The following is an 18,963-nucleotide window of genomic DNA, read 5'->3' on the forward strand; positions in this document are numbered from 1 at the left end:
TCAAGTCAATACTCAGACGTAGCTGAGGATGTTTTGTTAGCATGCAGCTGTAACAAATGCTATGTGCTGTATAAATTCGACTTAATGTTGTGAATATGAGCACGCATTTGTTTCGAGTGTCTGCGCAAACGATCAGAAACCTGTTGGTCTTCTAGATGATGGAGCTGCAGGCAGCTTTTGAGGAACTGAAGAGCAGCAGTGAGAGGGAGATCTCTGACCTGCGGGTGCAAGTGTCCAGCTTCGGCACCCCGAGCAAAGGTAAGCACACGTGTCACTGTATGTCAAATAAATATGTCAATAGTTATTATTATGTATCCACCTTTCAGTTGGTGTGTGTTATGTAGTGTAAGCACATGCGTCCTCTACTTTGATTTTTGTTATTCAGTATTAATCTCTATGTGAGGAAGTCGTCTCATTGCACATTGTGTAATGTGAAAGCAAAGTTAGGAAATGGGTTTCTGCAAATAATAGGATAAAAAGTAAACTGGACGTGTACCTGCTAACTTCTCAACAAAAAAACATGTTTAATTTGTACTTTGTTGCGGGCTCGTAGTTCAGTTCTTTATTGCTCATGTTATTTGTTACTGCAGTGATCCATTTCCCCCCAACAATGAACAGTTCCATCTGAGTGGTTTCTGACTTTAAACACGGCCCAGTTGAGCTGAATGTAATCCGATTCCTCCTCCTGTATCTCTCCATCCAGTCCTGGAGGAGCGTGCTGGTGTCCCATCCAGCAGCCTGAACCAGGAAGTGCAGAGGCTGAAGGCAGAGGAGCAGAAGAAGCAGCTCCAGCTGGAGCAGAGTCACAGACAGGAGGTGGAGCGTCTCAGAGCTCACTACCAGCAGCAGGCCACGGAGACCGAGGAGAGATACCTCACTGAGATCTTGGTGCTGCAACAGCGACTGCAGGAGGTCACGGGGACTGACATCCACTTCAGGTGTGGACACTGTGGAAACACGTGACAGGCTACATCCTCATATTTATTCATATTGTCGATGTCCTTTTGTGTTCCGGTCCTGGCAATGGAAATGTACGTCTAGGTCTTCATAAAAAAACATAAAAGCTTTTTTAATTAAAGAGAAAGTGTAACAATATCTGATGTGATGGCATTATAAAGTAAAACATTATGTACTCAAATAAGCTCCAGTGAAGCCAATTTTTGTCAGACAGAAAAATGAGTAACACTTATTTTAGGGACGTCACAGCTCTGGTTAAAGCAGCATAAGCACTGGAACTCTTCTCACCTCCTCAACACTCCTGTGTAGAGTCACTCTTCACGAGCTTCATCGGCTGATGGAGTCTTTGTGTTGCGTGATATCTCACACATAACCTCCCGATAAAAGCAGCTCTGTACATCCTGTGCAGCACTTGAAAAAAGCCCCTCGGCCCAGTTCAGTGAGCACGCCAACAAAGCCCTCGACCGATAACTGATTCACATGGTTATTTAAAGAATAATTCATGCCTTTAGTTAAGCCCACTAACCTTTTTCAAACTCCCTTTTGTTCAGCATTTCGAGTGGCGTTTTGAGAGAAATTATCATTTAATCTTTGAAGTGCTGAGTAGAAAAAGAGAAGCATGTGACCTTTTTTAAAGCACGTGTCAACCAGCATGTAGACTGATACCAAAAGTATTTTTTTAGTGCGAGACGACATTCATTAGAGCGTGGGGGAACACACCTCTGTCGATAACGTCGAACTGTATGACGTGTTCGGAGATCGCTCAACATACGACGATCATTCCGACATATTTATGAACGCCACTCTGGATTGAAGCGCCTTGTACAGATATGCAAACAAATAGCACTCAGCCAAAGTACTGTATGTACTTAGATCCAGACTTTAATACTGATGAATAGGTAGACTGAAAAATAAACACAATGGATAACCCAATGAAAGGATCAGTCTTGATTAAGGGATCAAGGATCAGTCCTAAAGGGATCAGTCTGCAAGAAGGAGGAAAGCTGCAGAGAATTTAAAGTTTTTACTTTCACAGCCGCCTTAAAACAAATAACTTCCATTTTGCAACACAGACAATTCCATTGCACAAATATTCCCGTAAGAAGCAACTATTTAACAGCCTTTTAAGTTGTACTTTGTTAGTGCAAAAAAAAAAAGTCCAGATCTCTTTGACCCCTGTGATCTTAAGGAGCGATTTTAACGAAGTCTGTCACACTGTTCCTGTATTTCACTGTGAAACCAGCAGATACACGACGAACAAACGAGGCTCAATAAAAGAACAAAGATCCCAATGACAGAAACGTGTTTTAGCTTGCAGAAGATGTGAATGAATAATGTCCCTTTAAGTGAGCTCGGCCTGATGTTGTTCATGGAGCCGAGTCCTTCCATCGCTATGGAAACTGTGATGTTGCTGCCCTCCACTGTTTGATCCAGTGAATATGTTCACTGAAGTTGTTTTCAAATGCCAATGGACTCCACTTTAACTTTTTTATTTCCGTGTCTGGCTCCGTTAAAGGCAATCATTTCATTACATAAACACTTGAATGTTGAATGAAGATGTGCAGATGAACGGACGGATTGATGGAGAAAGAAATCCAGTCTGCCATAAATATATCGAGAGCAGTGACTTTGCTATTTCTAGAAGTCAAACTTCCTTTGCAGAAACATATCCTGTCACTATTTTAACGCCGCGATCATCAGTGAACAAAACTCTCTGATTTTAGCATCTCGGGTATAAATGCATGTAATCATTTTCAGTATGTCGAGTTTTAGTTATAACATGTAGAGCGGTAGACAACACAGACAACCATAATACATATTTGTAGAAACTGTTTTCTTACCGTGGTTACCTCGATACTTTTGGTCATTTTAACTTTTTCTCGCTAATGTTCTTGGCTGCATCACGGCTTTTAAAATGTGCAATGTGAACTATTAAGACAGTGTGCAGCCAAAATGCATCAGGTAACTTTGAGTCAGTTGCATTGTAGCATATGTTCATGATTAGTCATATAAATATATTGTAAAATAGTAATAAGAAAGTTTGTCCTACCATTTAATCATTCTTAAAGTGTAAGAGTAAAAACAATAAAGAGCTGCATGAAGCTCTTCCTCTCATTTGACGTTGTAAAACGATACATCTTGACTCGTCTCATTTTCTCTCTCTCTGCCTCTCCAGCGCCCCCGAGTCGAGCTCGCAGAGGATGGAGGGACACAGGGAGGAGCCGGCAAAGGTTTGGCTGCTACATTTTACCCTCTAAGTCGTCCGTGTCACATGCATCACATCTTACTACGAGCTGAAACGCGTACATGCATTAAGACTCTGTGGCAGGGAGAGTGGGTGGGAGGGGGGTGTGTGTGTGGGGGGGGGGGGACAGTTGCAGCCTTTAGGCTAAAACGTGCCCTAAATCCCCTCAGCTTTGCTCCACCAGCGGCATCATGAACTCTCTTATATCTTAACGATTAAAAAGGGGTCGGACGTTACGTAACCTGCCTTTTTAACTTGTAACTAGTGGGCGTGCTCCTGTGTTTTGCTGCTGCATTAAAAAGAGGACTCAATCTTGCATGAATGAGCTGCACTCCATTTAAGCTTTCTCTCACTCACGTCACTCCGACTTCCATCATGTCTCAGTCTATCTCTCCCTCCGACCTCAAAGTTCCCTGAGCCCGTGCGGTTGTGACTCTCAAACCCTCATGCAGAGATGAGAGAGGAAGATAAGAGGGACCAAGATTGACAAGAAGAGCAAAAACGGGAGGGAGACTTTAAAAAAAAACAAAAAAAACTGGGCATGTTTGGTTTGGAAATTTAAAGCTTGAGGCGAGTGGTACTGAAGCAGCTGAGTATCCGTGAAGCAGACAAGACAGGGATTCATCACAAGACAGAGTGGTAGTGTGCTCGGAGAAAATGTTGCTTTACTGCAATGCAAGAGATCCTTTATCACTTTGTCATCCCTGGGGAGGCTGAAGAGAACAAAAACTGTGTATTTGATTGTGGCTGAAGGGTAGTACGGATAAATACAGCAGGATTATTTCAGGAACAGTCTTTTTTTTTTTTTTTGCATAACTTCACATGTTAGCTGCCTTACTTTAACCGACTGAAGCTGCTGCTGCCTGGTTCATACCGTTTTAAATTTCTCACTCACCTTTCTTCCTTTCTTTCTCTCGCCCTTTCGCAGGAGCGGGCCGAGGAGGATTTCTCACAGGGTGGTGCGGAGTTACGCCGGCCTGGTCAGCCTGCAGGCCTGACAGCGCAGCTACAGGCGCTGAGGAAAGCTCTCTACCACAAGTACATCCAGGAAGTAGCCGCTCTCAAAGAGCAGCACAGCCGGGAGCTGAGCAGACTGAGAGAAGAGAAGGAAGAGGAGCCGAAAAGAGAGGAGAGTCCGGGAGAGAGAGGAGAGAAGGAGCAGGGCGTTCATGGTGTGAACGGAGCAGGGAGCTCCATCGAGAGCGCCGGGGCAGCTCTGCTGGAAGAGAAACAGGACTGGGAGAGAGTGGAGGAAGAAGTCGCCAAGGTAGGTGGTCATGTGCCTGTTATTGATGTGTGTAATCCTTATCAGTAAAACTGGGAACTGATGGCATACAGCAGCTTTAGTTTCTGATTGGCTGGAGAATCTAGTCCAACAAGAAATGATTGGAGGCCCTTTGGAGCTTATTAACATGACCGTCTGTTATATCAGTCCTGTGTGATCATAAAAGGAATATTCTCTGGTTGTTGCCTGAAGGATGGACAAAAAAAGATGTTTTAAAATGTTTCCAGGGCTGGATGTTAGTCATCCTATTTGTCAGCTGTTTTAAAACTCAACACACAATTCACTTGGAAAAAAAGCAGCAGATTTTATATATTAAAAAAAAAAAAACTCCTGAGATACATCCCTACCTACTGACTTGTATTTATCTAATGTGGAAGACATTTGCGTCCCATGATCATTCGAGCACTAACTGTCTCTTCTCTTTCGATCCACGTCTTCTTCTTACAGGTCATAGTGCAGATGTCTGTGGAGTTTGCGCAGCAGACCGAGATGGCCCGAATCAACAAGAGTGCCTGTCAGACCAACACGTCCATGCAGACCCAGTTGGATGAAGAAGAGGTCGAGGAGGACCAGGACAATGACGAGCAGACTCCCATTTGTTCTCCTGGCTGGCTGCACGAGCTGGAGAGGGAGAGGCTGGAGAGAGAGCTGATGGAGAAGAACGCTGAGATCAGAAAGTTAAAAGAGGAGCTGCAAAACAACCAACCGGGACCCCGGCAGGTCGGTGTTTCTCTCTCTCTCTCGCTTGGTCTCTCTCTTTTCACCACTCAGTACATCTATATCTTCTGAGATAATTCATCTCTGCTGTGTCATACATTTTAAGATTCACCTTGTCGCAGTGCAGGCTGCATTGTGTACGTTTAAGATAGTAAGAATTTTTTTCTACAGCACCATTTTAAAAACTTAGATTAATAGAAAATGTATGAATTCATGAATGAATTAACTCCTTTTCAGACCTGTATATTACATTTATATAGAAAGTATTTAAGAGCTCTTGTTTGATCTCATTCATTGTTTGTCCATATGACTTTTTTTACATTTCGCTTTTTTCTTTTCTTTTTCTTTTTTTACACGTTCTAAATAAACTAAGCTAAACGGCGTCGACGCTCTTCCATTAAGCTGTTTTGTAATGTGTTCAAAAACTCAAAGTTGTGTGATTGCAGAGACACTATGTCATGTTATTAGACTTTTATTCTCGTTAGACTTTAGCACTTCACCCATCACGTAGCCAGTATTTAACTCAAAATCCTCATGTGAAGGAAACGACACTTTCGGTGATCAAACTCAACCACTCACTATTTTGGAGTTTGTCAGTGTGATTTCACAGGGAACACGTTGATCTTTCATCATCTGTCCCCTCTGCATGAACTGTTTCCCTCACATTGATTCAGGATCGTTTCTTTAGTCTTATATCACTCGTAGTGTGTTGAAGAGGTAATCCCGGAGCCTGCTCTGCTTTCACTAACCGTTTACTGCATGATTAAGCTTGAGGCGTGTGATGGTGGTGGAGGATGTAGGATGAATTTCTCCAACAATCACTCAGAGGTGATTCAGTACGAAAAGTTGCGAAGCGGTTGTTAATTTACGACACCTGGCAGAAGACATTTATTTTAGTGTATTTATAGAGCACATTTCAACAACACGACAATTCAAAGTGCTTTACACAAGACATGAAAAGGACCATGACAGAGGAAAGAAAAGATACATTCAAAAAATCCAGTGTTGCTTATTCAGACTGATGTATAGGTTCTTAAAATCGTGTTGGGTCTGTTTATCTCCGGATTACCCCTCATTCCCCGTCAACCCCCAAAACTGGTTTACCTCTCTGGACTATAAAGACAATTAAACTGACAAATAAACGTGCAATATATTTATCTGTACAGTAATCTTACAACAGCTCTTGTTTTTTATGTTATATTTATATCTGCACCTTCTTTGGATATGCAAACATTCTGCACCTTATTTTGTATATTATACAACACTCTTTATGTAAATACTCTTTGCTCTCTTTTATCCTGCACTACATCGAGCTAATGCAACGAAATTTCATTCTTATCTGTACTGCAAAGTTCAAATCTGAATGACAATAAAGGAAGTCTAAGTCTTTATAACAAACGAGAATCATAGGTAGTCAGCTCAGTGTGCACACAAATCTTAAATGTTTTGAACTCTAATATTGTTGATTTAAAATGCTCTTCAGTCTGCTGCTCTGTCTGTCAGTGACCAGACCTGCGTTTCTGCTCATCGTCCAGCAGAGGGAGCTGTTGCCAGCGCATGTCGATGTGCCTCAGGTGCACCTGTTGCCATAGCAGCACAATGATAGTAGTGTTCCTCTGGTCTCTGAGGGAGTGTGTCTTTGTGTTTGTTTGTGTGTGTGTGTGTGTGTGTGTGTGTGTGTCTGGGTGTCTGGGTGCGCTCCCAAACGAGCTGTGGTGTGTTTTTAACGCTGCGCCTTATTTGAATTCACTTTTTCTCGTGCTCACACTTTCAGCCCTCTCTGTCGTCTCCCGTTTAGAGTCTTTTACCCGACTTCTTCTTTGCAATGACGGGGCTTCTGTCTGTGTTCTCTCTGCTGCCCGTTCAGACCTTGAGGACCCGAGTCGACGGGCGAGAAGAAGAAGAAGTTGAAGAGGAAGATCCAGGGGGAGCGAGAGGAAAGCATCCTGCTGGAAGCAGTTTGTCCACCTGGAAGGATGTCGAGTACACCGACAAAGAAACTGAAAGGTATCAACAGAAACTTTGTTTTAACTGTTTTATTCCCTTATGCAAATATTGTGATTTGAATTACAGCACACATATCTGACTGAAGAAACGTGTCCTCGCTGTAATTTCTCTTTCACTTCCTTTACCTGCTGCGCTCAGGAGCGTCTTGTGCAAGGCAAACGAGACACTCAGTCAGGTCCTTGTTGACGTCCTGAAAACTACGGCCGCCGCCGAAGAAACGATCGGCCTGCACATGAAAAGTCTGCGAGATGCGTCCATCGGAGGGCAGCAGGACTCACCGCCGCTCTCATCCCCGCAGAGAGCGATCAGACCTCAGTCTGCAGGTGAGGGAGGTCTCAGCGACAGTTTCAGCCCAGATGTTGTAGGTTAGTGGGGGAGAGAGACAGACGTTCAACCTAAACTGTGACTTACAGTTTTTGGTGCCATTATCAGAATGTCATCCTAATTTTTATTTTTCAAGAATAGAGAATAAGTTTGCATTTATTCTAGTTGATGAACACTTTTATTTTATACACATGCATCCCAGTTTTGTTTGGACTCTTACAAAACAACACACAACTAACCGGCTGTCCTTACAATATAAGGCTCTGCTGCTAGGTAGATTAAAAGTTTTTTATCTTGAGTGTATAAACACAGTTTAGTGTAGTTGTCATGCAGGAATGAAACATGATCACATGCAAACAGGCTCCTCTTCCATTCAGACTTGTGTTCTCCCTTGATGCTTCGTTAAGACGAGAAATCCACGCGAGCTGAACACGACAAAGTTTCACGTTCACAAGTTGATTGTAGTCACTTGTGAAACCATGGCAACCTCCACCAGTAACTAAACTGAACTGGACCGAAGTGGTGCTATCTTGGAGGGTTGTGGATCAACGGGCAAATACGACATCGGGCTTTTTATTTGTTCTGTTTCTGAAGTTGAGTTTAAAACTCAGTAACCTTAACTCTTCACACGAAATAAAGACCAGCACATCTTTTAGCTGCACAGCACATGAAGCAGTTATATGAGAGTAAAACACACTAAATACAGTGATAGCATGGCAGCAGATATTCAGTGTATGTCCAGAACTGTGAAGCTCATGAAGAGAATCACGGACAGTAGGTGTTTAAAGAGTTCATTTTCGTGCTGCTAAATTCTCATGTTTCAAAAGAATTGTCCAGTAAACGGATAGGCCACTTTAGTTTAGATTGCACATGCACAGTTTTCCTGATTTAAAAAAAAAAAATCTTTGACAATATTTTATAAACAAACAAAAACATTGTGGTTATTATGCTCCATAGAATTTGTTTTGCAAACAGAATAACTGAACCCGCTGTCATGTTTTAAAGCGCTTTAAATATTCATGTTGTTTTCACAACTGCTACACAATAGACTTATACTGCAGCTTCCTGCTGTCATGATAATCCTCCGACAGTGAGAATGTGATGATACATGTTATATTCAGATGACGTCACGTAAACTAGCCTGAAGGCTGAGTCCTGTGAGCGTGGACTCATCTGATCCGGACGATGCATGAGCACGCACTGTCACCATGGGTTTGTGTTTAAGCGCTCATTCTGTTTAGTCTGGAATCTAAATGCATCAAAGTAACCACACAAAAAGCATTTCTTTGAAGGTTGGCCTCCACCAAGCTGCTAAACTCATTCTTTGTGTGACGATTGAATAGTTTAGAGGAGCTAAATATTTACTGTTCTCGCAGCATCTCTCTAAATGAGAGCAGATATTTAACCCGATAAACTGCCTGTTAGTCAAGAAGATTATAGGAGACTGGTGATTAAAAATAAAATGACACCAATGTAATCTTAACTTTGGTTGTCATGTGTTTCTGCCTCTCTGTTCCTCTGGTCATACCAGGTCACTCATCAGGAAGTTCTGTGACCGGCGCAGAGGATGTGAGTTTGTGGTCCGGGGAGACGGAGACTGAAGAGGGTCTGAAGCTGTCCCAGCAGATGATTGACAGCCTGCTGTTGGGGGCGGGAACACAGCTGGAGAACGAGGAATACCTGATGGGCATCAGCAGTCGACTCCAGACGGCTCTGAAGAAGATGTTGATGGCGATCACAGATACAAGCAACGAGGTAAAAGCTGAATAGTATTTTAAAAAAGCAGCTTGGCGTCAGTCTGCCTCTTTTCTTCAGTCCTTAAGATCATGTTTGGTTTTACTTTTATTAATAACACGTAACTACTGAAAATAATTTCAGTAAAGAACCATTTTAAATAACTGATGCCTTTATCTCGCGTTAATAGTCCGTTCAGCTTCAAAGCAGTGAGATATTTCAAATAATTTAATCAGTAAGGCACTTTTAAAACAAGGTGCTTTCGAAAATGTGCGGACAGCGAATAGAAAGTGACGGCTGATTTTTGTTAAAGACTTAATGTCTGTAGAGTTGTTCATGAACAGACCTCTCTGAATGTGCGTGTCTAAAAGTTACAACTAAACAGAACACTCTGGTAATGACACATTTAGGCTTTGTCAAAACATTTAAATAGCCACACTTGACACTGTAAAGGCCCTCTGTGGGTTTCTACGCCTGTTCATGGAGACATAATGGGGATGAGACTGCAGAATGTGGCCGGCAACAAAGTTGGCCTGTCTAGAATTCACACACAAAAGAGCTGCCTCATTCCCACTGGTTGCCTATAGATACGAGCAGTATTTACACTGAGCTTTTGTTTGCTCCATCGGCCTATCAGAGTCCAGTCCAGCTCCAGCCCCCCCCAACCCCCGGGAGGCTGTGCATGTAGAGCGCCCGCTGTGTCCGGTGTCAGCACGCAGAGACGGGGCCAGTTTAAGTAGGCCAGCGAGTGTGTTACAGTAACTCACTGCACAGCACATCTTCCCCTCGGCTGAAATTCATGCGTTACTCACGCTCAGATGGATTTTATCTTGGCAATCTAAAAATAGATTTAAAGAAATATCTCTGTCAGGGAGTGCATGTCGTATTAACATTATGTTTTCCTCCTTTGAAATGTTTGCCTCTTTCATCCGTCACATTTTTCTTCACTCATTCTTTTTTTTTTTTTTTCATTTCATAAAAAAGAGAATAATCCAACTTATTTGGTTTCTCTTTTTCTCAATTTTGGATTTTTAAAACAAAATTAGTTATTTTCCTTTGAACATTTAATGACCACAGAGTCACGATAAAATGGAAAACTTGGAGCTGACATTGTAGATGATACATTGTAGATGATACATCTACAATGTGGCAACATTCTTGAAGTTATAATGGGTTAAACTACTGTTCAATGCCCAAATTAAAACCTTTGAAATCCTCTCAGTCCAGCTCTGGTATTATAAAAAATAAAAAAATAAAAATCAAATTATACCATTAATGTGCTCTGGAAGAAAAGTCATTTTTGACTCCAGGTGGGACAACAAATATATCATTATGAAATGTTGACACTTAATATCTGACATTTTATGGATCAGGATAAAAAAATTTTTAAAAAAAGGATGCTCAAAAATCTGAGTTACTGTTAGTCGTAGTCGTTACAGACTCTTTCTCGGGGTTTACAAGCAGATTTACATGTTACACATTTTACATTCCCTCAATGCGGGCAAAATTAACAACCCAGTAAATTCTCAATCAACGAAGCTACTAATGGTTTCTTCAATGATCGTCTTGCTGCTATTGATCTGTTATCCATTAGTCTTGTCTGTGAAGCGGTGTGGTCAACAGAGATTGATGTAACGAGCCGGTCAGGAATGTTAAGTGTCTTTTAGAAACCTGCTGCTGTAAATCATTTGCCCGCTGAAGGTCTTTTCTCACACGTTGCTCGCTCACTCTTCATTTTCTAACGGTGAGAGGTCGAAGTTGTTGGTGTGCAGTCAGTGTGACAGCTGACATGCCAAACACTGACTAAAGTTATAACACCTTAATTGCTTTTTTTTTTTTGTCTTCCTGTTGTGGTTGCGTAGAGAGCTAATCTGGTTTGACAACTTTCTGTGGGTGGGGCGTTTGTTGTCTGTGGGTTATTTGTGTGTATAGGCCGAGCGTGTGATCTATTCACAAACCTACCTGGCTCACTGGCTTATGATTAGAGCCACACCTGCTGCCCTCCCACTTCTGCTGTATCCTGCTCTGAGCGATCGATGTAGGAAGTGAAAGAGTAATCGTCCCGTCTGTGGAAAACTGCCTCGGAAGTTCAGGATTTTTGTCTTTTTTTCCTTTTTTTTCCCCCTTAAGCACTTTGGTAAAGTGTAACAGAGTGACAGTTGGCAGCCTGGGATAAGAACACCTCCCTATGAAAGAAGAGATCTGACTTCAGGGAGCAATATTATGGAGCCAGCCTGGGAGCATGCGTGGAGAAGGAATGACAGAAGTACAAGAAGGAAGTAAAGCGGAAAAAGTGAATGACTCAAGATCCAAGCCCTGTCATTTTATTTACTGCAGACTGCTGCGACTTGGACCAAACAATTGAAAGGGGCCCCTGGGGGGGGGCTTCTCTGCAGGTCGGGGGGGTTGCTACGGCATCGTACTGTTGTTAATGAATCTCCAGAGAGAAAGAGAGCGAGCGCAAGAAGAGTAGAGAGAGAGAGAGAGAGAGAGCGAGCCAGAACAGACGTGGGGGTGTGAGCTCCACCGAGCGGGATGATACGGTTTCACTCTGAGGAAAGAAGGTCAGTGAGAGCAGCGATCGAGAGACACAGAGCGTTGGTGATCTACGAAACAGGAGAAGAAGAAATGTCTGCCTTTGTGTTTACATACCTGCCGCGCTCATGTACAGGAATGTCTTTTAATCTGTCACACCAAGAGGGGACTCCCACCTGCTGCCGAGGATGACACTTTCTGCTCGGACCTTCTTCTTTTTTTTTTCTGGATGGTTTTTTTCTCTCTCAATATCTACCTGGAAGTTCTTCTGCCTCCACAATGAGCGAATTGATTGAGATGACGTGAACGTCACCCTCTTCAAATGTTGTTTACTCTCCCTGTGTGTGTGTGTGGAAAACACATAGAAACTGTTGCTTGGAGCTATCAACGACGTTGCCTTCCTGCTTCATTCCCCACCGGACTTCATGCTCATTTGCACTCGATCAGCCTGCAGAGAAAATCGAAAGCTCCCTTTGATGAATCCAGAAAATCAGCTCGGACGTAACAAACCAAAGTTCTTTCATTCATCCATCCACCTTTTACCATGGATTCCTACCGCTCGTACTGGAACTCGAGCCTGCAGAGCACCACGTGGATGGAGGGGGAGGACCAGGATGTCTACGAGGTGGAATCCCGCGTCCCACTTCCCCGACCGTTCCCGCTTTGCAGCACTTTAAACGAGAAAAATGCTGTGGTGGTGCAGACCCATATCTCTCACGTCAATCACAGGACTAACGGTCACCTTCTTAAGGTTATCTCCAAAATCTCCCTGCCCACTCCTCCTTATACAGTAAGTCCCCACCTGCTAACACATAACGGTGCTGCACACCAATAGTTTAGTGTGGTTTCAAACAGTCTGTACTGTAAATAAAGAAAGCTGGGCTGTCGATGAATATTTTAAAGGTACATTTTCTCAGCCTGCGTCGGGCCTGCACATGCAGACGTGATGCATGTTTAATGTGATTTCACAAAGGCAGCGCGGCAGCTCTGCCTGTGCTGCCTTTGAAACAGCCAGTGAAAGGCTTCTATGTGGCAGGGTCACTTTACCACTTCCTGGTTCTCATCATGTTACAATGAGACCTTTGCTCTGGGAGATACAGTAATCTATGGAAAGTCACTGACATAAATGTGCGGCTGTTGGCTGATCAGAAATGCAAAGGTAATGACATCATGTTCACACTGATCTTCTGGCCAGTTGACAATCACATCGACACAAAGCCTCAGTGTGTTAGACTTTTTTAACATAATGCACCTTACCAATGAAGTGTGTGATCAAAACATGTATACGTGTAGTTTGTGTTATCTAAATGGGCTTAATATGATATGAGTATCCGTCACTGAATGAGAGTGTGTTTGTGTGTGGGGGCGTTGAGTGTGCACAATGTTTTTTTAAATGTAATGTAATGTGATGCGGCTTCATGTCCCTGTGAGGACGTTTGTTCTGAACTTCAGCCTGCAGATTCACATTGGACTGGACCGTACTTATTACAGAGTTTACACACTTCTATACTCTCACTGAGGCATACTGCTCATTCCCCGTAACATAAAAAAACATCAGTGTATTGATGTAAGATGAAAACATCATGTCAAAGGAAACATTTGATTTATGTTTATGATTTGGTACTGAACAACTTTCACTTCTAACATGAAGAGATATGTCAATCAGTTATGCAATTAACTGAGACAATGTAATTAACCTGTGCTGAATGAAAACAGTTGACCAAACTAAAAGTAAGAAAGATCTGTTTTACTATAAACATTAACACAAAGTGTCTGACTGTATGTTGTTGTTGTTGTTTTTGACAGAGAAGTTAGATACTGTATCTTTTTCCAACATCATAATGAGTTTATGATTCATATTTTAAATTGGTGAAAAGCATAAAGGTCTTCCATGAATTGTCTTTTTATGAAGTGTGGATCAGAATCTGTCTTTGGATCCTCCATGGACTAAAGAATGCCTTTTCTTTAACTGACCTTCAGGTTGTAATCCCTGTGAACGTAAAACATGATTTCATTTTGTGTTTTTTTTTCTTTTCTTCCACCATTATTAACTACAAAGTCCAGCCCTCTCTTAACATTCAGTGTTTCTGTCCTCTTCCTCTCTCAGCTCGAACATGCCCGGTTGACCCAGACGGAGCTGATGCGCGAGTCCTTCCGCCGCAACCAGGAGATGAACGAGCTGCTGCAGAAGCAGGAAGAGCTGCAGGAGAGGCTGTCCGAGGAGGCCCGAGCACGAGAGCAGCTCGCGCTCGAGCTCCACAAGGCCGAGGGTGAGTTCTTCCCGGGGTTTATCTTCTTACTCGAGAAAAGAAAAACACCTCTCGGTAAGAAGAAATGAAGAAAATACCCTGAATCGGATGATTTGACAGTATGTTTCTACATGTCAGACTGAGGACAGGAAACTGGGAGCAGAAGGTGCTGTAGTGAAAATGCATGTGTGCATGTGTTTGGGGGGGGGGGGGGGTTGTGCTGTGGAGCGATGGGATCAGCTGCTAGAAAGGGAGAGTAAAAGTGTGTGACACCATCTGTGGTGAGAAATGCACAAATGGGGATTTCTGTTCGTCAGCCCGTCAGTGATTTGTGTCTGAACAGGTGTGACGTCTTAATTATGAAGGATTGAGTCATTTGAGGTAGACCAACACAAAATCTATCAATCTGAGTTCATCAGAAAGTCCGTTTTTAGAGCAGATTTAAAGAGCTGCCACACACCTCGCTCGGCGTGTTCTGTGATGATCGGTGGCCCATCCATGTCAGAGACAGCTGCTCCGTGAGGGCCAACTGTGACTTCACACTCGCTCTCTCTCTCACAACAAACCCGACCTGTCGACTCGGCTAGCTTCAGGTCCCTCTAACAGCTCGGCAAACGTACAACAAGAGTTTCTTTTCTTCCCGTGTGTACACACTGATCGATGGTGAGTTCACGTCTTTCTTTTTTTTTTCCTTATCTCAGACTGTCTTCATCTGGAGTCGTATCCTGTTCTGTTGTTTGTTTTCTGTAATCGTACAGAGGTGCTGAAGATCAGCAAATATTTGCTCTTGTGAAGAGTATTTAAAGTTTAAAGGGTGAGAGATTAGATGGAAGGACCATGTGTTGATCTATGGTAAATAAAAGAACAAGACTACATGATATGTTTAATCTGCTGATTAGTTTAATGACTAAATAATTGATTTCTTCCTTTTTCTATTTCCCTTTTCCTGACCATCAGTATATGAAAATTAGCAAAATAAAAGAGCAGAAAATTGAAAAACGTTTGATTTAAGAAGATAGAATTAAAGAACATTTGATAGGTTACAAATGTATTAGAACATTTTTAAAAATTGATTTTCTGTTTAACAGTTGGCCAGTTAATTTTTTTTTTTTTATTGCGGCTCTTATAGAGAATGAATGCATCATGCTGAACCGTCACCCTTAAGTGTCATCTTGTACACTTACATAGCAGATATGTGTGTCTGCTCGTGTGTCATGCGTCTTCTCGATGAGCTCGTCAGGGAGTGTTTGAAATGTTTGCTTGTGATTATCTATTTGTACAAAAATGCTTCTGAAGGGAGAGAGAGAGAGAGCAAGAGTGACTTCTCCTCCTATTGTGCAGGTGAAGCCACGCAGGTATCACTCAGGGTGCGGCCTTTTTTTTTTTTTTTTTTTAAACTGGTTTGAATGAACCCAAGAGACAGACTCGACCTGGACAAAACATCCTCTTCCCTTTTTCATGTGACATATTACGTGTCAGTGAAAACACCACACAGGGTTGAATGTCTTCCTTTTGTTTTGTTAACATCGGACAAACTAAAATGGACTGACGTTGTTGTGTTCAAGTGAAATTTTGAAAATGCCGATAGCCCTGTGGAGTTTTTTTTTTTTTTTTTTTTTTTTAAGCCACTGATCATGTGCATGTGACGGCTGTGTATCAAGGCGGGTTCCCTCCTTAAGCAAACGTTACACTCAGCTCAGGTAGCTGCAATAATAGTAATCACCTGACAGCACAGGTGACATTTACCATCTGGCTTACTCTGTTTTTAAAACACACAGAGCTTATGGAGCCTGGATGAGCTGAAGACAAATACAAAGAAGAAATAAATACCTACTTCTAAACTCCAGAATAAGAGAAGAATCACTGTTTTCACACCATCATGTCTGTGCGTCAGTCCTCTCCTGTAACTCCAAACTGAAAGGCGTCCGGGTGTTTCATGCTTGCTGACCTGTGACAGAGCCGTACAGTAATGATGGAGAATCTCTTTTGTGTTTACTGTTCCGACTTTGTGCTTCATGTCAAGCAAAATGGGTCAGACGTGCTGGTTAATGTTCTCCTCCACGCTCACATACATGTTTGTGTGACTTGGCATGTAAGTTTGGATGCCATTGTTTTTTGCGGTTGTGTTGTCGGTAACCTTGGAGTTTGAGTGCCTTTGTTAAGCACTCGCTCAACTGGATGGCTGCCGTGTGTGTGTGTGTGTGTGTGTGTGTGTGTGTGTGTGTGTGTGTGCGTGCTCTAAATAATTTATCTCAATTATTCAGTTGAGTAATCACAGGAATGTGAGGGTAAAAAAAAAAGGTGTGCAAACTTATGAAAACATGATAAAAAAGGCTTCTATTTCAGCACCTTTTCTAACCGCTGTCTTGTGTTTGTTCCACACGCAGGTCTGATTGATGGCTACACGGGCGAGAGGGTCGCCTTGGACGAGCAGTTGCGTCAGAAGGATGAGCTCCAGCTGAGCCTCGAGCAAGAGCTTCAGGTGAGACATTCCAGCCACAGAGAGGAGAAACGATAATGACCTGACTGGGAGAAGCTACATGATCTGACAGGGTTTAAAGATAGATTCATTAATTGTTTGCTTCGGGCACAGTTGACTCACGAGCAGTTACTTAAGGTTGAGTTCTCTGGCAGAGGAAGAGACGTAGTAAAAAAGGTTAATTAGTCAGGATTCTTGTTCATGTATCATCATGAACATATCCAGGCTGTAACAATAAAAGGGTGAGGTTAGCGTTATTCGATGGTTTAACTTCGACAAATCTCATTAATACCCAAAATTAAACGCTTACAATCTTTTAAGCCAAATGCAAAGAAAGCTTTACAAACATGACTGTGTAAAACATCATCAGCCTTGTCGTTTAGTTGACAGCATGCATTTACATTTCAACTGACTTGTGTTTCCTCTTGCAGGTGACAAGCAGCCGGCTGCACGAACTGGAGCAGGAGAGGCTTGCGATGCAGGAGGAGCGAGAGCTGCTGTCACGGCAACAAGATGCCATGAAGGAACAAGCTGGGCCCCGCGAGCTCCGTACGTATCCCTGAAGGGGAAAAACAAACAGAATATGTCACAACCTGCTCATAAAAGATCCTCATGCTTTCAGCTTGAAGGAAAATGAAAAAAAATCAGACTCAAGTTTTTAAAAAAATGCAAAATGTCAACTCAACAATTAACGTATATGGAAACACGGCGAGCAGGATCCAGATGCTCACTATACATTATCTCCCTTCTGACACAGAAACATAGTTAGGAAAATGAACCAATTGAAACAAAATATCGTTTAGGAAATGGTTTCATTAATATAAAAATGATTAATTCTTCCACTAAACAAGGACTCAGTTTTAATCTGTTAGAGCTGCATCCATAGCAACTGCTAACTCTGTTAAGTCAAACTAGCTCACATCAATCACATCAAACAAAGCAGAGTCGAACTTTTCACTGACAAATATGACAGTTGCTGTTGCAATCGGCCAATCAGAATCAAGTGTTTAACACAGCCATGTAATGACAAAAACATATTATTTGTGATTCGGCTGAGTTTTGAGCAACAACATTTACAAGCAATGATCAAATATATTTAGTTTTACTGTTGTAGACAGACTTGACTCTGACTTGCACCCCAAATGAAATGTTGTCAAATCTGCTGCTCTGCTGTAAAACTGCAGAGAAATGTCCTTTGGCTTATCAATATTTCTTAAACAGTTTCTGCCACGAGTCAGGCATTTACAGGTATTTGCAGAGGGTTGTAAACTGTATCTGTTGATCATGCATAACCCCCCCCCCCCTTGTATTATCGAGAAAGGTCTTCCATGAGTTCATATCCAGTGTGACGGTGAGTAAATGATGTGTACGGGTATGAACCAGGAGGGCTTTCTGTGAAACATTATTCTTTACACAGCATCCTTTCACCAGCTATAACCTCCTGCTGTGAAACAGCCAGAAAAGCACCGCTGTTCTTTCCTTCAGTCTTTTCTATCTGACAGTGTTCCACACAAAAAGAGCATGTTACATTCCTCTGCTTTTCTTATTCTCCTGTAGGCCTAGTTGAAGCTGCAATGGTTGCAGCACCTGAAGCAGGTGTGTCCACTTTGAGCATGGCTCAGTCATATCTCTTATATGTTCCTTTGATTGTAGCTGATTTATCTCTCTAACCCTAAATCCAGCAACTCACCAACAACGCTTAGAGCTTGCTTGCTATGGTCCACAAACTCACTCAGACCAGCCACTAACCTTTGCTCCAGCTTTTCATTTTGACTGATTTCTGTCCTGGTTTGTCATTTTATGTCTTGGAGTCAGTGTCAGCATCATTTTAGCATGATCAAATTAAAGTTTTCTTTAGTCCTTTAAACTGAATAATTTTCCTAATCATCAATCATCTACACTCTGTTTACTTCTAAGATCAGCAGACGCTTTGTTTACAGCGTTTCTGTGAAGGAGTGAGATGATTGGCTGTTCAGGAAGTCCCTCCCCCCTGCCTGTAATTGCTTATTGGGCATGGATGTCTGGGCTGTCCACATGTTTGTTCTCTCATCTGCACTCTCTCACCTTTTTACTTTTGCACTAATCCTGCGGGGGTTTGATCCAGGGTTGGACTGGTAATTGGTTGGTTACTGGTGGTCACAGAGCAAAGAGGCGTCATGGTGGGGAGTCATGTCTGGTGATGGGGCATTATGTCGGGAGGTCGACTGAGATGTTGGAAGAGTCTGAAGTTAGTCAGAGCAAGCCGTGAAAGCAATCCAACAAACAAAATTAGAACATTTCAAAAAAGAAAGCCGTTACAAGAATTCAGTATTTAAAATAATCTGATGGCTCAGATACTTCAGACTCTTCAGGACTCTTCATCTCAGCTTCACCTAAATCAAACCTGAATGAAAATCAACTCCATTCAGCCTTCGCCAGTTAGCAAGCGTGC

The 18,963-nt window shown here is 42.4% G+C and overlaps 1 protein-coding gene across 6 annotated transcripts in view; it reads left to right on the top strand.

Moving 5' to 3' along the window:
• Window positions 1-18,963, top strand: part of akap9 (A kinase (PRKA) anchor protein 9) — a 57,470-nt gene that overhangs the window by 20,649 nt on the left and 17,858 nt on the right. For 5 of the 6 annotated variants that reach the window (XM_079367722.1, XM_079367723.1, XM_079367726.1 and 2 more), the window contains 12 exons: window positions 156-258; window positions 704-938; window positions 3,134-3,188; window positions 4,131-4,469; window positions 4,935-5,207; window positions 7,072-7,211; window positions 7,350-7,534; window positions 9,067-9,290; window positions 13,912-14,074; window positions 16,441-16,535; window positions 16,964-17,081; window positions 18,090-18,128. In XM_079367722.1, coding sequence (XP_079223848.1) covers window positions 156-258; window positions 704-938; window positions 3,134-3,188; window positions 4,131-4,469; window positions 4,935-5,207; window positions 7,072-7,211; window positions 7,350-7,534; window positions 9,067-9,290; window positions 13,912-14,074; window positions 16,441-16,535; window positions 16,964-17,081; window positions 18,090-18,128 — 1,969 coding nt within the window. The remainder of the gene's footprint in view (window positions 1-155; window positions 259-703; window positions 939-3,133; window positions 3,189-4,130; window positions 4,470-4,934; window positions 5,208-7,071; window positions 7,212-7,349; window positions 7,535-9,066; window positions 9,291-13,911; window positions 14,075-16,440; window positions 16,536-16,963; window positions 17,082-18,089; window positions 18,129-18,963) is intronic. The other variant, XM_079367724.1, reaches the window with a different exon arrangement.

Source organism: Symphodus melops, assembly GCF_947650265.1.
Source record: "Symphodus melops genome assembly, chromosome: 18".
NCBI classification, from domain to species: Eukaryota; Metazoa; Chordata; class Actinopteri; order Labriformes; family Labridae; genus Symphodus; species Symphodus melops.